Source organism: Neoarthrinium moseri (genome assembly GCF_022829205.1).
Source record: "Neoarthrinium moseri strain CBS 164.80 chromosome Unknown scaffold2_Wmoseri_CBS_16480, whole genome shotgun sequence".
NCBI classification, from domain to species: Eukaryota; Fungi; Ascomycota; class Sordariomycetes; order Amphisphaeriales; family Apiosporaceae; genus Neoarthrinium; species Neoarthrinium moseri.
The window spans coordinates 2,009,388-2,025,117 of NW_026055116.1; the positions used below are offsets into that span (position 1 = coordinate 2,009,388).

The following is a 15,730-nucleotide window of genomic DNA, read 5'->3' on the forward strand; positions in this document are numbered from 1 at the left end:
CCTATGGCGCCAAACTCCTATACGCCGCGGATGGTATCATCGTAACAGTGCAATACAATACAATACAACAAAGGCCCGTCATGCTCGTCAAGGGTTTGCAGCTGCCGACTGCTCATCGTAGAACTTGAGCGTGAGTGCTGCCAGGAATCCCGGTATACAACCCTTGTCTCTCACCCAGAACTGAATCTCATCATTGATATGCCGAGCAAACGGGCTCTGTGGCCCTCCGCTAACCTTCATGGTTCCACGTTCTCCGTCAAAGACAATGCTATTCTCGTTTTCCTCGCTTTCGCTTTTGCAAAAAACGCTCTCCACGCGCATCTTGCCGTTCGGGATGAATGTCACAGTCCACCCGAGGGTGCTGAAGATGGCCTCCTTGAACTCCTGTGACTTGGCCTGCCATACTTGTTTGAGCCGCAATGCTTTCTTCTCGGCCGAGGCCTTCTCCCTCAGGGCCTCTTCAACCTCACGCTTGGTAGCTGCAAGCTGTGACGCAGGGATGACGGGGAAAGATGGGTTGCGATGAGCCTTCTGTAGCTGGGAGAGGAGCTGCTGGTTTTCTTTCTTGAGTGCCTCCAGCGTAGTGACTTTGATGGCTTCCCAGTCCGATGTTGGGTTCGATCGAAGAGATAGGACCCTTGTCTTGGTCTGAGCCTCTGCGGCCTGCAGACGGGATTGCAGGACAGACTTGTCCTTCTGGAGCACTTGTAATTCTGCTTGCGCCTTTGACAAGTCATCAGCGAGCTGCCGACGCTTCCTGTTCAGCTCCCCTATCTGTTCAGACTCGGGATCCTCTGTGCTCTTGCGCTTGCTGCCGACAGCAGGTGCCGGGGAACTATTGGAAACCGCTTTCTCCGCTGCCGAAAGCTCTGCGTGCAGATCTTTGACTTCAGCCTTGTATTTCTCAACCAGCTCCTCAAGTCGAGAGATGCGTTGCGCTCGCTCCTGATCAACCTTTTCGGGCTCAAACGTCTCATCCTCAGCATCGAATGTCTTGAGCTGGGCTCGGAGGTATTCGACCTCGTTGACTGCAAGCTGTCGCTGCCGCTCGATGCGAGCACGTGCTTTGTCTGCAGACAGAGGCGCAGTTGCCGTTTTCTGCTTCTCGATATGAGCGTTGAGCTTGCCGATTTCGTTCTCAAGAGACTTGATGATCTCGTCACGCTCGGCAACTTGGGGCTGCACATCGCCCAACTTTTCCATCAGTGATGCAGAGTTGTAACGCTCCTCTACGAGAGCGCGAGCCACGGACTCGGGCGAGTCAAACTCCATCATGCCCTCAGATTCACTGGCGCTCTGGAGATAAGATGACCAGGCCAGACGTTCATCTTCCAGTCGCTTGCGTTGGATACGCGCTTCAGTGAGCTCAGTCTCCAAAGATTGTGCAGCTTCAAGCTTGCGCTGTAGTGTCCGCTTTTCCTCTTCCACCACCTCAACGGCCTTGTAGATCTGGCGCAAATGGGTGAGCTCGGCATGCTGCTTCGCAGTCTTGGCCTCCAAGGAGCGGATATGTGCTACTTGGTCGGAAAGTTCGCGCCTGATGATGGCAATGGTGTCGGCATCGCCCGTCTGGGCCTTGAGGCGTAGTACATCGGCCTCGAGGTCGCCGAGTGTCTTGTCCTTTGCCGTCAGCTGCTCCTGGGTCTGCTGCAGCAGGGTTTCCCGGGCCTGGGCGTCCTTCTCCACCTCTTCGATTGTCTGCCTTTGATTCGAGACTTGTGCCTCCAGGTCGGCAATCCTCTTCTGGCTGATGCGCTCCGTCTCATCTCTGGCGGCGGACATCTCCTCCAGCTGCTCCCTCAGCAGTCGCGACTCCTCCTCGGCGTCTCGTGCCTTCTTCTCCAGCGCAAGCCCCTCTTGGGCCCAGGAGTCCTGGGCCTCGGTTTGTTTGCCGCGTAGGGCCTCGAGGTCGCGTTTCACTTTGTGAGCCTCGGCCTCGGCGGCCTGGCGCTGCTTGAAGTCCTCCTCGGCTTTGCGCTGGGCGTCGCGGACGTCGTTCTGGCACTGCAGCATCTTCATTTCGGTCTCCTGCACGGAGCTGTTGCTCTTGAAGCGTTCGGTGGCGAGCTCGGCCTTCAGCTCCTCGATCTGCTTGCGCTGGGTCTCGTAGTGCTCGGCATCAGGCGGCGCCATGTTCTCCTTGAAGCTCTCGAGCGAGGAAGCGCGCTGGCTCTGTCCCGACGGCGTGCGCGCATGCTGAGCGTTGGGAGCTTCTTGGCCACCAAGCAAGTCATGCTGCGGCTGCGATGCTGAGCGGAAGGTTGCGATCTGGAGACGGGCGGCGGTCAGTGACTGGTGGATGGGTGTCTGGTCTCCGATTGTTTACAGCCACGTTGAGCTACTTACCCTCGACGTTCGCAGAGAGGACTGGGGCCGGGGGAGGGCACCGCTCCCTAGAGAGCTGCGAAGGGTGCCGCCCAGGGATCGGCGCTTCTTGGCGGAGCCGCCTCCGCGTGGTGTGGTTGCCGTCATGGTGTGTGAGGAGGTTGAGATGCGATACAAGCGTCTCGCAGCTGGTTGTTTTGTTGTTTTCGGCTGGCCTGGTCGCCTGGGGATGCTGCAGGGATGCGTCTTGGGCGGCTGGTCAAGTGCCAGCAGCTGCCACAAAGCACAGGGTAGAGGGCGAGGTATTCTGCTGTCAAGACTATAGTTAAATAATGCCCATGATCGAAGGGCGCTGCACGAGTTACATACCTACTTAAGGTATTCAATACTCTTTGGGACTGAGTGTTCATGGTCATCACCGCGTGATTGTTTTCCTAGAGCAGCATCATGAATTGAACAATTGGTCAAGTGTACTATGTACGGTAGGACCAGGTCAGGTCAAGCCCACTCTTCGGGCTGCTGGCCAACGCCCCGAATGGGCCTTTCTCAGACAAAGAGGGTGCCATATCTAACTCGCCTCAACCCACGCAGGGGAGCACTGTCAACTGGGACGACTCCGTCTGGCCGTTTGCAACTTGGTAGAAATGCTCGTGCCCATCACTGATCAAAGGCCAGTGTCCGGCGTCTAGCGCTCTGACACACACCACGCCATTCCTCCTGTGGTATGGGCTGATCTCGGTCACGGAAGCTCTGAACTGCTTCGATAGCCAAGCAACATACATACAGTTTGTCGGCACCGTTAACAAATACCAACCAGCACAGACAGTGAGGAATACTCAGGCCACCACCTGTCAACTTGGGAGGCAGTGATTCTGCCTAACGTCGCTGAAAGCTCGCTTTGGTGACCTGGACCATCCCTATCCGTACCTAGGTACCGTAGTATGTGCCAAGTTAAAGCATCCAGACAAGCTTCAATGGTCTTTGGCAGTTTGCCTCTGAAGGAATGCCGCGTCTCTGTGCGCAGCAGTGCAGCAAGATCCCTGTAATACCCCGGAGGTTCTACGTCAGTGCCTGACATGCCATGTGGGCTTCTGTGGACTAGGGCTGATTCTCGGGTCGGCTAGTTCCAGGATCCTGTGCTGTGCTTGACTGGCTGGCTGGGCCTGGGGGTTTCGCTGGCCGGGCCCTTCTGGAAGCTCTCTCGGTATTTTCGGGGAGCTTTGCCCTCTGGCGATGCTCGACGACAAAGCTTGCTTCTGACTGCTTCCGACTACTACAGACCTCAATTGTCGGCCCATAACCCTCCCTGCCTGCTCCCTTGCCATCAGCTCACGAGAACCGCATCTGCGTCCTCAGGCACGGGACGCAGCCGCTTTATGGCTGCTCTGACGACCTCGTAATCCTCGCAGCATCTGCTGCACTACCTGCCCAGCTTCCAATTCCCGCTACGCCCACCACCGTCATCGCGCCCACCTTTCGCCCACCCTCGTTCACCTCCGACCTGCCTCTACACCATGGTGCTGGCTGCTATGCGTCCAGCATCAGCCGCCCGGGTCCGCGGCACTCGGCATGCTGTGATCCAGACTCTGGGCGCATCCCATGCCGTGTCCGCCCGCGCTCCGATGCCGTATGAGCTCGCTGTGGCTGTCCGCACCCGAGCTACCCTCAACCGACCCGTCTTCCATTCCACCTGCAGAACGTTCGGGACATCGAGTGCCCAGCTGTACGCCGACAGGAAGCACGTTTCCGACGGCGATAGGGATGCTCAAAAGACCGAGTCCGAATCCGATGCTGCCACCGAGGCCACCAGGTCCTCCAAAGATGCGCAATCGCAATCACAATCGCAGTCGAAGCACGAGGCAAGCTCCTCCGATCCGCCCCCGGCCTACAGCGAACCAGCTGGGCCACCGGCATACGACTGGGAGGAGAAGGCCAATTTCAACATCAAGGAGTTCGACGATCTACCCTACACAAACTTCGGCGTGAATCAGCACATCGTCATCGAGCGCGAGTTCAAAGAGTGTCTGCGTCACATACCATGGCAATTCCGCGCCCCCATCATGTACGCCTTTGCCTACGGGTCTGGTGTTTTCCCTCAGTCCAAGGGTGGAGGTACGGCCACCGAGGCCGAGATCCGCGCAGTCCATCCCAGAGCTCCTGAGGCTGTCCAGAAGGCCCAGAATGAAGAGCCCAAGATGATTGACTTCATCTTTGGCGTCACACACACGCAGCATTGGCACTCCTTGAACATCATGCAGCATAGGGACCACTACTCGGGCCTCGCATCCTTGGGCTCGGGGGCCGTGTCCGCGGTCCAGGATCGCTGGGGCGCCGGCGTGTATTTCAACACGTACGTCACCGTGGAGGGCATTCTGGTCAAGTACGGAGTCGTCAACCTTGAGACTCTCAAGCGCGACCTTCGAGAGTGGGATACACTCTATCTGGCCGGCCGCCTCCACAAACCTGTCAAGATCTTGCGCGACAATCCTCAGGTTCGCATGGCAAACCAGATCAACCTCCTTTCGGCTCTTCGAACCGCGCTTCTTCTTCTGCCCCCCACCTTCACCGAGCGAGAGCTGTACTCCACTATTGCCGGCATCAGCTACCTTGGTGACCCGCGTATGGCATTCCCTACCGAGAATCCTCGCAAGGTGTCCAACATTGTCAGCAACAACATGCAGAACTTCCGTGCTCTGTATGCACCTCTTATCGAGTCCCTGCCCAATGTCGAGTTCGACGATCCTTCCTGCAAAAAGGAGAATTGGATCTGGGACAACCAGTCGGTGCTGAAACTTCGGCAAGACATGGATCCAGTAAAGCGAGGCAACATGGTTCGCCGTCTACCCAAGGCCTTCCGCTCCAAGCTTTACTTCGAGTATCAGAAGAAGTTCCAGATCCCGCAACTTGAATTCGATGAGATGATGGAGACGAGTAAGAATGAGGACACGGCATCCTTCACGAGGCAGCAGGGTGGCGGCTTTGAGCAGCGCATCGCCCAGGACGAGCCCGAAGAGCTACGCAAGAATGTTCGTCATGTCATCAAGAAGACCATCAACTGGCCCAGCACAACCCAAACCCTGAAGGGGCCGCTCATGGCTGGCTGGAGCAAGACACTCCGGTATATAGGGGAGAAGATGGCCAAATACCGCGAAGGTAAAAAACCAGAGGCTACTACGACAGACAAGGAGGACAAGAAAGAGTAGGGCCCTCTTGCCAGAGAGCTGCTCTATTTCCTAGGCGTATCGGTCTCGTGTCCGGTTACCAACCTTGTGGTGATATGCTTCAGTTTGATCTAAGATGCCTTGCATTGGATGGATTAGAGTCATTAAAGGCGTTTTGATGTAAATAGGAACCAGAGGCAGGGGCGAGCGTTTTGTCCTCCTTGTGTGAATAAGGCGATGAATATAATTGATACCAAAATCTCTGCCTAGTCCCTCTGTCCCCAACACGATCCAAGCCTACACCGTCCGGCTCAGTCCCTGACCCAACATCCAGCGAACCCCATCTGCGTCAGCGTCGAGTCGGTCCAGTTGGCCTCCCCGACGTCCATCAGGAACTGGGAGCAGTGCTCCGTGTGGCCGGGGCTGGCGATGACGGTGTCGAGGGCGGGCCTCTCCTCGAACAGCGCCCAGAACTGCTTGCGCCACATGACGGCGCAGTGGTTGATGTGGTCGCGCACCGACGTGTAGTACGAGTCGCGCACCGCCATCTCGGCCGCCGTCAGCGGCTGCGTCAGCGCCGCGTCCGCGAACCCGGCCCAGCTGCCGTCCTCCTCGTACTCGGCTACCATCTCGCCGTCCCAGCACGGCCCCGGCACCCAGTTGTTCAGCAGCACGTCGTACCGGCACCCGGCCGCCCGCGCCTCCGCCACCGAGTTGCCGCACGTCAGCAGCCGCGCCCCCGTCGTGATGTTATGGTGGGAGTCGCCTGCCGTCGTGCTGCTGCGTTGAGGGTATGGCGCGGGGATGAAGAAGTAGATGATGAAAGTCCACAGCAGCGATGTGAGAATGAAGACGGACACGTGTGAGTAGATGCCGCTGCGTCTTTGCGCTTGCTGTTGCAACTGCCTGCTAGGCTCCTTCTCCGTCGGATCATCTGAATACTTGAGAAAGGGTTGCTGCTCCATTGCTGGTGTTTGGCTAGGGATGCCCTGTGTGAAGTTAGAGCAGAGTAATTACGAGAAGAGGTATGCAAAACAGATGGCAGCATCGTATCCGATTGCTGAGTCAATTGGTCTTGTTTTGTTTGGATGTGTTTCGTCTCGCTTTGACTTGAAGCCTCCCTGGTGCACTGACATGTGCCGATAGTACGGGGCTGTGAAGTGATACTATGAAACACCAAGTCAGCACGGCGCCAATGGGCGATTTTTGGTCACGATATTCATCTGATATTTCGCGTAACAGGTAATGGTCGGTATCGCAGCAGACCGGTTTCACGCAACAGCTTGTCAAAGCACTGTATCTGTCTTGCACAGACAAAGGGGGCTATGGTACAGGATCACCGTACTGGCCAACACGCCATCTGTGGAATGACCTTAAACTTGTAACATCTTGGCTTCGTTTTCATGGCAGCTAGATAGGATGAAAGAGATATGGATATGTTTTGGACCAAAGGCGACGGACTATACAGAAGCATTGCGTGGTGAGGTTGTTTCAATAGTTCAGTCAGGTACGTTGTGCACCATAGTGGGACGATACTCGCGTCATCCTACACAACCATCATTTACCCTCTACTGCTCCACGGTCTTTGAATTAGACGAAATGGCCTATTTTCAAGAAACCGAGATCATGCTCAAGTCCTTAGCCTGACATGCACAGGCATGGAATCTTTTGGATGTACGGGGCCATTGCCGACCCGGTACAGTCGCTCCCCGTCAATTGTGGGCTGATGGCCAATATTTCCCCTTGAGCAATACTATTAGCATCGTCTAGTAGATGCTAGATTGAACCTGACTTACTGCTTCATATCCCACTCAGCCCAAGCTTCCTGCACGTCAAACTTTCTGGCCGTCAGCACGGCAACGAGCCGCAGCTCAGCCATAGCAAGCTCCTGACCGATACAGTTCCTCAGTCCCATTGCGAAAGGCTCCAAGTGTCTTTGAGAGGACGCATCGGGTCGCCCTCGGGCACAAGCCATCTCTCGGGAACGAACTCCTTGCCGCGTGGCCAGAGGTCGGGCCGTCTTTGGATGATAGAGACGCCGTCCCACATTGAGAAACCATCAGTAGGGTACCGAAACGAGGAGCCAGGCGCAGTCAAAAAGAACTCTGGACTGCCATCGCGAAGTGCCGCCACTAGAGGGTACAGTCGCAGAGTCTCCTTGATGACGGCTTGTGTGTATGGCAACGCGTACAAAAGATGAGGCGCAGCCAGGATGACCTCATGCGCCTTCTCTGTGTCGGGGCCCAGTACGGAAGCATGCTCTTCCCTCATCTTCGCAAGGCAATCCGGGTGATCTTGGAGGCATTTGAACATCCAGCAGATTGTCGTCGCAGTCGTATCATGGCCCGCAAAGACGAATGCCTTCAGGTTACTTAACAGCTTATCCAGGAACTCTGCGTCTGGCGGGAGAGTACCCTGCCCATCTTCCTCGTCGAAGTGCTTCAGGGCTAGATCGACAATAGTGCGCTTACGGCTACTTTGTGACCCGGAAGCCAATCTGTCCTGGACCTTTGGCATGAAGAAATCGTACATCGCTTTATTGTTCATCCCAATGGAAGACGAAGCCCAAGGTGTGAAAGCGTGAATGATACCGCGACTTGCGTTGGCGGCTTTGCCCATCTGCTCAGCTTGGTCGAGCAGAGCTGTTTTCAGGGGGCTTCCCGTCTTGCGAGTCTGCTCGTGAAGACGTGTATCGCTATCAGCAGTCAACATTGCGTCTCAAACGAGATAACTGTGCCGAAATGATTTATTACATACATTGTAGCTCGCGCAATGACGTCGAAAGTTAGATTTGTAGTTTTTTCCTCGAGCTGGAAGACCGGTCCCCACGCCCCGTTGTTTCCAGAAAGCTTCCTCAGTTCATCGACGAAGACTAGAACCTCTTCGACCAGCTCTGGAAGTAGTGCGGCTACATTCCGAGAACTAAATCCAGGGTTCAGACGGGTTCTCCATGTTTTCCATTCATCTCCTTCAGTAGAGACAATGTCTCTGTTATTCGTCAGAGGCTTCAAGAAGTCGCGGCCTATCTTTGCCTTCGGCAAGCTCTGAATTTGCGTAAATTGTGCCGATACAGCTGGATGTGTGGATACGATCAAGGCTGAGCTTGTTATAGGCCATACGTCGAGATAGATAACTGGCGGGACTGTCTTCTCCCCTGGGAAGAGCGTTTCAAAATTGTCCAAAATCCATGTGTACATGGTGAATGTGTTGGCGTCTTTCGGATGTGTGCGACGATAGTCCCCAATGAAAGTGAGATGTCCAAGGAGCCATGAGTGCGGTAGAATCGCGATGCCCTGAGCTGCCACGTCTTTGACTTGCTTGCGTATTTTGTATCCGCGGTATAGCCATTGTGTTATCGATCTAGCAACAAAAAGACCAACAAGGGTCACAGCAGCCTTGACGGCCAGCCAACTTACCGGTTCTGTAATTTCCATGATTGCTATGCTCATCTAACCTACCATTGGGTACCAAAGTTTGGAATGCCAGAAAATTTTGACGAAGCTGAAAACAACACCTTGATTTTTACATCCCTTACTTCCAGGGCAGCCAAAGAAGGCTGGTGAGCCACCAACGATTTGAGAGGCAGTGATTGGTTAGATTTCGGCACGACGATGGCGCTAGACCCAGAGGGTATCAGCATCGGGATAATTTTCTATAGTCAAGACTGGCAGGTCTTGAATGAGACCCCATATGGACTATCAGATAACGAGATTCTTACAAAGTTCCCATGGCACACACCGTGGTCATCAAAAGTGCATTGTATTAGTAGACTATCCATCCTTTAATTTTAAGTCCAGTTCCACGGGGTCGAGTCCTCAAACCGCATCCATAATACCCCCTTCCCGAAGCAGCCTTCGCCGCTCGTCTTCGTAATCATAGGCGCCGGCAGGATACTCAGCGTGTGTATGGGCAAGGGAAATGGCACCACACACAATTTCCACTGTAATCAACAGCAGCAAGACAGTAAAAAGTGCTATTTCCCACATGCTTCCTAGTATTCTTATTCCTTTTGGAAATATGCTTCTCTATTTTCCCATAACCTAGGACCAGGCGCCATGGATAGTATTTGTAGATTTTGATTTTCGTGTGTCCACAAGAACAAGAACAAAGTCACTCTAGAACAGACCACAGTGAGAGAGTAACAACCTGGATGATGATTCACGCGTAGTAGATTCGGATAATGGACGTATAAATTGCTGATGGCGACAACTGTGAATTGGAAGGTCACTATCACTCAGTTGCCTCCATATCAGCTCCCATCAAGGAGTTCAAGGAGTTCGAAAATCAGTAGAGTCATACTGCCTGTGAGTGTATTTGACCCCCGTAGTAACGCATTGTCTTTCACCGGAATCATTTTGCAAGATGATTTCGAGTAGACGCTTCACTACTCTGCCCAGGCAATTGAGAATCACGGGACACAAAAGCCGCGATAAGTACAATGATGCGACAGCTGTTTCTCGAAGCATACTTCAGAAATTAAACATCTGATAATCCACCCAATTGTAGTTCGAAGGACGAGATGGAACGCCTCGCCAACAAACATTGCTCGATACTCCATACCAAGACCGAAAGAAACGCTCAGCTCTAGGACCGAAACAGACAAGCCGAGATCAACCTACGTAGTCACTATTGGAAGGGTTGCCCCACCCCCCTCCTCTTCCCTCTTGATCAACACTGAACAGGTTGATAATTACCAAATCAAGTCTGTCATTACTGAGTATACGAACCGTGCTGAACCAAGTTGTGAGAGATGTATGGACTATTTGTGTACCAGAGTCCTCATTTATAACGTAATCAAGCAGGCTTTCACCCTAGCAATTATTCATGAATGTGGCAATGGGCGAATTCATCTCGAATTATAATTTATCCTCCTATGGATTGCGTTACAATGTATCCGCCCAAGCAACCTAATCGTCTCTATTTTGGAGGATTCTCTCTCCGTCAATGATTTATCCTGGTTGTACCTTATAGTGATTTGTTGTTACACTGGCTTCCCAACATCTTGGATCAGGTACGTAGCGCGGATGCATGGCGTTGTAGTTACTTTGGAGGAGTTCAAGCTGCACTGCTACGTCAGATCACATTGACCGTTGTCCATCATTGGAGCGACCTTGCAACCCCGGAATTCCTCAACTTGAACTCCAAATCATCACATTACCGGATTAGGTAGGTCCCATCGTCGCATTACAGTGAGTTTACGCCGGCGGTCCTTGATACTTGGCATTACTTGGCGTCTTGAACATCACAATTCAAACCAAGCAGTTCATTCACAGAGCCAGCAGGCCGACTGGCATTCACTTGCCAGCTGCTAGATCAACGAAGACAGCTAGCTCAGCGACGATCAGCTCCGTATGCAGCCGCGCGAATTACTTGGGGCTCAATACCAAGGCACCAAAAATTCCTGGATCTATAATTTCTGTGGGGTAGCTTCCCTGCTCTGTATAGTTGCCAAGCTCCATGCAGGGATGCCGGTAGATGGGGATGCCTCATCTTGGTAAATGCTAAGACTCAACTCTCCACTGTCCATCCAATCACGATCCACAATGCTGTAAACCCCCCCCCTATGTGCTGCGATAAGCTCGAGAAACTGGGCACACGCACCCCATAAATGTTTACGTGATGCTACTAACTCAGGACTCAAGACAACTGCACTTGGACAGCCGGCGGGATCCGGGCAGTGGACATGTATTTTACAGTGCCGCATTGGGAAGGTTGGCACCCCTTCCATAGAAATTCAGAGCTAGAAGTCTTGGACTTCTTGTCAAGCAACCTTCCTTTTGGGTGCGCACGGCTTCAGGTATGAGCTTGCTCGTTGTATAAAGAGTCTTGGTGATCGTCATGGCCCTCAAGGTGATTGTAGAGTCAACTCGGCTACTATAGGCAGTAACTTGGCGTCACTCTCTTTTTAAATACATACTTCTCGTCCAATCACGCCATGCAGTTCAAAGCATTTACTATTGCGGCCCTCGTGGCCTCGGCTGCAGCCAAGCAGCGATGCGCTGCCCCTGCACCGACCGAGCAGCAAATCGAAGCCTCCAGACAGATGAAGATTCAGGAAGACAACTACGCTGCTGTAGCGGGTGAATCCATGCACATCCAAGCCACTATCAACACCAACGTCTATTGGCACGTCATTGCTAGCGCCAGGACTGTGGCTGCTGGCTGGTTGAGCGTATGTATCCTTAGCCTTCTGTTTCAACAGGACAAAAGCTGACCACTTCGGCAGAATGCAACCCTTGACGCTCAGCTCGATGTTCTGAATGAAGCATATGCCCCTCACGGTATCTCCTTCAACGACGCTGGACGTGATTGGACCATCAACTCCAACTGGGCCCAGGATGGCGCTGAGCTCGCTATGAAGAAGGCACTGCGCAAGGGTACCTACAAGGACGTTAACGTCTACTTCGTCCCCACCCTGGATGCTTTCGGCTACGCATACCTCCCTGATTCCGTGAGCACGGGTTCCAATGCTTTCTACCGGGACGGATGCACCATCCTGTCCTCTACCGTTCCAGGAGGTTCCGAGACCAACTTCAACCTCGGCTACACTGTTGTGCACGAGGTCGGACATTGGCTCGGTCTTCTGCACACCTTCGAGGGTGGCTGCAGCGGCAGCGGTGATATGGTTTCCGACACCCCTGCTGAGAGATCTCAAGCATCTGGATGCCCTGTTGGCCGCGACACTTGCTCTGGAGGCGGCGTTGACCCCATCCACAACTACATGGACTACAGTGACGAGTAAGTTCATGAGCTTCGATATTTTGGTGGAATAGAAACTAACACCGCTAATAGCCCCTGCTACGAGGAGTTCACTGCTGGGCAGCAGACCCGTATGTACAGCCAGTGGAACACTTACCGCGCCTAAGCCCTATAAGCCTGAGATCCAGGTACCAGGCTTGCTTAATACTTGGCATCAGCAAACACCGGTCTCCAAAGAACCACAAAATTTCTTCCTCGGCCGACTTGGGCCAATTATATTACCGCAGTCATGCTAGAGCTTTACGCTGGCTATGTACATACTTTATGATATGAATACAGTGTTGATATGACGTTGAAATGAGTGTGTCAGTTGTGATCTGTGAAAGTGACATTACTATTCAGTACCAACATAGCAGGCAAGTTCTATTACTCTCGGTACTTTGCTACGTTTCCTCTCTTCCTTTCTTTGGTGCAAAATCGTCGTCAATGGTGCCAAATCCGTTATTGTTCCGAGGGGCATCGAGGCTGGCATGGGAACGCAAGGGATAACGCGGCTCAACATATCGCTTTTTCGCCGAAACTCCGCCGGGGCTTACATCCGGCGCAAGATGAGGACCCTTCTCTTCCATAATATCGCCATCCCACCAGGCCGGAGTGACTAATAAGTTGCGGGCCTTCACGGCGTGTGGAACAGCGCCAGTCGTTCTGTGACCTATTTCCGATATTGGGGTTTCCAATCGCATTTCATCTTGACTTTTGAGTACAGACATTCCTATAGTCGACCCTGTCGTGTACAGAGCCGGCTTGTCCGCCCCATCCGTCGAGAGTTTGCTTTCATTGAATGAGAATGAGATGGGCAGTTCCCCACGAGAGGCAATTGGTCTTCTTGAAATGATTGATTCGTGGTCAGAATCTTCTGGAGTCGCCACAGCAGTGGGCAGAGTATCAATAAGGCCTGTGGTGACGTTGATTTCATCGAGAGATACGCCCTGGTCACTATTGCACTGCTCATAGTCTAAACTCCGTGAACGTTGGCCTTTCATAATTACTGAGACGTGCCAGCGGAGGTAGAGAATCATCGTCACAGCCATGACTCCGAATATCGAGGCAAAGGAAAATAGAACATAGATAGACACTGTTCCATATGTTCCGACCAAGGGCGTGGCGAGCGCAAGCATGGCGTAGTTGGCAACAAACCCTGCACGATTAATCCAAAGCTCGGCACGCCGCAAGATTTCGGTGGCTCGAAATAGCGTGCAACCTGGTGCTTGGATCTCGGCGACCCACATGTTTAAACGTTTCTCTTTGAATTCGTCCAAGTTTAAGGGAAATTCTCTGCTTGATCATGATGAGCTCGAAGGCCTCAGAGCTACACTCTTTATATCTGTGAGGCCCTTGTTAGGCTCCAGCTGAATAGTGCATACCTTCAGCACGTTTGACCGTTTCAATTTGAACCTGAATACCTCATGGATTGATAGCTTCGGCACCACGTATTGAGACTGTTTCAAGTTGCGTGGATGTAGTGACATATCAACTCCTTCAGGAAAGACATGTCCATCTAAGCAGAGCAGACTCTGCCTTTCTGGTAAGAATCATGAGAAGGGAGAGTGTGTATGTGAATGGTGTTGTATTGTTCTGACTTGCATATACCTTTCCAGGTTACGTCGTTAGGCCGGGAAGAATGAGACTGGACTGACCCGTCTAGATAAGTCAATGCACTGGAACCTCACTAGAGCAATGGATAGCATTGGTGCAAATTGTAGGTTCAAGCGCATTCTGGGTGGAATTGATTCAACTCATGTAGCAGCTCACTTGGCCTAATAGCTATCAACCTGCAATCACACGGCTATCAGAGCGATTGGTCAGGTTTGACGGTACTCGAGTAGATATGATCTAATGAAGTCTAAGCTGGTCTGGATTTATGGCCGAGGACTAGTCGTTTACGCTAACTGGCAAGTTGCGGCTGGTGACTGAGAATGGTTAAACAAGGATACTCTTCACGTATAATAGCACTCTGGAGGCATCGCACAAATGGACAAGTAGGTAACCCAGTAATAACGCCTAAAAGATCTAAACATAGACCAACTCAACTGAGGAGGCAATTTGGGCCACATGCAGTTGGTGATTTTGCTGTGGTTGAGGCTGACAGTAGCTGCACATGGGGATCAGTGGGTGTGGGCTCTCCAGGCCGCTATTCGCGGAAAAAAACACAACACGAACACCGCCGGCCGGAGAGATCCGAGCGAGAGCCAAGGGCCCACAGTGAAAGCCGCAGGTAGAGTAGGAAGCCTCTCCAGATAGGGCCACCGACATGGGTTGTCAGTAAAATCGCCTGTAGGGACAAGGCAAGGGCCACAAAACAAAATGAACATACCCAGCATCCAGGACCATGCTGCATTTCGTTTGGATTAACATCTGGCGAGGTAGCTCTTGGCGTGCCTGTAATTTTGTGTTCAAGTCAACGTAAGCTTTCCAAGCTTTTCGTTCTTATAAAGCCAAGTGACTTGGCGAATTCTTGTTCCTCCAGCTCTGGATTCCGTGGTTCATCGCCAAGCAGCTCGTCTGAGTAGTTAGTGTCCAGACCCAACTAGTGCCACTCGTTACCAGTCAACTATTACAATGCGATCTTCTACCGCGACTTTGGCACTGCCGCTTGCGGCGCATGCCACCTGCACAAATGCGACCACTCCTTCGGCTTGCACTGTCACCAGCTACTCGGGCATCGCCTCCGCCGTCGCCAAGTGCACAAACATTGTTCTGCAGGACATTTTCGCCCCAGCCAACTCAACCATTGACCTCACTCACCTGCAGAATGGCACCACCGTGACCTTTGCTGGCAACACGGTAAGCTGCCTCGCGCGACCCCTGAAGCGTGCAATTGAGTACTGACACCCGCAAAAAGACTTTCGGCGACACTCCCGACCATGATTTCATCCCAATCAAGGTCTCGGGCTCCAAGTTGACCATCACCGGAGCTCCTGGCCACGTGATTGAGGGCAATGGCGCTGCGTACTGGGATGGCCTTGGTTCCAACGGTGGAAGCTCGAAGCCCAACTGGTTTCTGAAGTTATCAAACGTGTTTGATTCCTCCGTCACGAACCTGCACATTATCAACTGGCCTGTTCACAACATCCAGATCACGGGGAGCAGCGGCGTGACTATCGATGGGCTCAACCTGGACAACAGTGCAGGATTTGCGCCTAACGACCGCTCGGGTGGGAAGGATGCTGCCCATAATAGCGATGGGTTCGGTGTCTCCAGCAGTGACAGCATCTCTATCCTGAACACCAGAGTTATTAACCAGGATGACTGCGTGGCCGTCACTAGTGGGACCAACGTGGTCATAGACAACGTGTACTGCGAAGGTGGGCACGGTCTGTCGATCGGCTCCATTGGCGGAAAGAGCAACAACGTGGTCAATGGAGTTGTGTTCAAGAACAGTGAGCTTGTGGACTCGAGCAATGGCTGCCGTATCAAGTCGAACTCGAATACTACTGGAGAGGTCTCTAATATTACTTATCAGAATATTACTATGAGCGGTATGG

General features: G+C 52.8%; 7 protein-coding genes across 7 annotated transcripts; 3 read left to right on the forward strand and 4 right to left on the reverse strand.

Annotated features, from left to right (window-relative positions):
• Window positions 1-87: 87 nt before the first annotated feature.
• On the reverse strand, window positions 88-2,472 carry JN550_001377 (uncharacterized protein; the record flags this gene model as incomplete). The annotated part of the gene is made up of 2 exons (XM_049312400.1): window positions 88-2,292; window positions 2,347-2,472. The coding sequence occupies 2 exons, from the start codon at window positions 2,470-2,472 to the stop codon at window positions 88-90; spliced, it is 2,331 nt and encodes a 776-aa protein (XP_049177283.1).
• Window positions 2,473-3,839: 1,367 nt separating this feature from the next.
• On the forward strand, window positions 3,840-5,528 carry JN550_001378 (uncharacterized protein; the record flags this gene model as incomplete). The annotated part of the gene is made up of 1 exon (XM_049312410.1): window positions 3,840-5,528. The coding sequence occupies one exon, from the start codon at window positions 3,840-3,842 to the stop codon at window positions 5,526-5,528; it is 1,689 nt and encodes a 562-aa protein (XP_049177284.1).
• A 269-nt stretch (window positions 5,529-5,797) lies between these two features.
• Window positions 5,798-6,451, reverse strand: JN550_001379 (uncharacterized protein; the record flags this gene model as incomplete). The annotated part of the gene is made up of 1 exon (XM_049312421.1): window positions 5,798-6,451. The coding sequence occupies one exon, from the start codon at window positions 6,449-6,451 to the stop codon at window positions 5,798-5,800; it is 654 nt and encodes a 217-aa protein (XP_049177285.1).
• Window positions 6,452-7,391: 940 nt separating this feature from the next.
• Window positions 7,392-8,920, reverse strand: JN550_001380 (uncharacterized protein; the record flags this gene model as incomplete). Its single annotated transcript, XM_049312430.1, has 2 exons — window positions 7,392-8,181; window positions 8,244-8,920. The coding sequence occupies 2 exons, from the start codon at window positions 8,918-8,920 to the stop codon at window positions 7,392-7,394; spliced, it is 1,467 nt and encodes a 488-aa protein (XP_049177286.1).
• Window positions 8,921-11,421: 2,501 nt separating this feature from the next.
• JN550_001381 (uncharacterized protein) lies at window positions 11,422-12,351 on the forward strand (the record flags this gene model as incomplete). The annotated part of the gene is made up of 3 exons (XM_049312440.1): window positions 11,422-11,658; window positions 11,713-12,224; window positions 12,279-12,351. 3 exons carry the CDS (start codon window positions 11,422-11,424, stop codon window positions 12,349-12,351), a joined length of 822 nt encoding a protein of 273 aa, XP_049177287.1.
• Window positions 12,352-12,628: 277 nt separating this feature from the next.
• JN550_001382 (uncharacterized protein) lies at window positions 12,629-13,474 on the reverse strand (the record flags this gene model as incomplete). The annotated part of the gene is made up of 1 exon (XM_049312452.1): window positions 12,629-13,474. One exon carries the CDS (start codon window positions 13,472-13,474, stop codon window positions 12,629-12,631), a length of 846 nt encoding a protein of 281 aa, XP_049177288.1.
• A 1,330-nt stretch (window positions 13,475-14,804) lies between these two features.
• On the forward strand, window positions 14,805-15,730 carry JN550_001383 (uncharacterized protein; the record flags this gene model as incomplete). The annotated part of the gene is made up of 2 exons (XM_049312463.1): window positions 14,805-15,029; window positions 15,088-15,724. Coding segments are annotated over 2 exons (862 nt in total), but the record flags the coding sequence as incomplete, so codon positions are not given.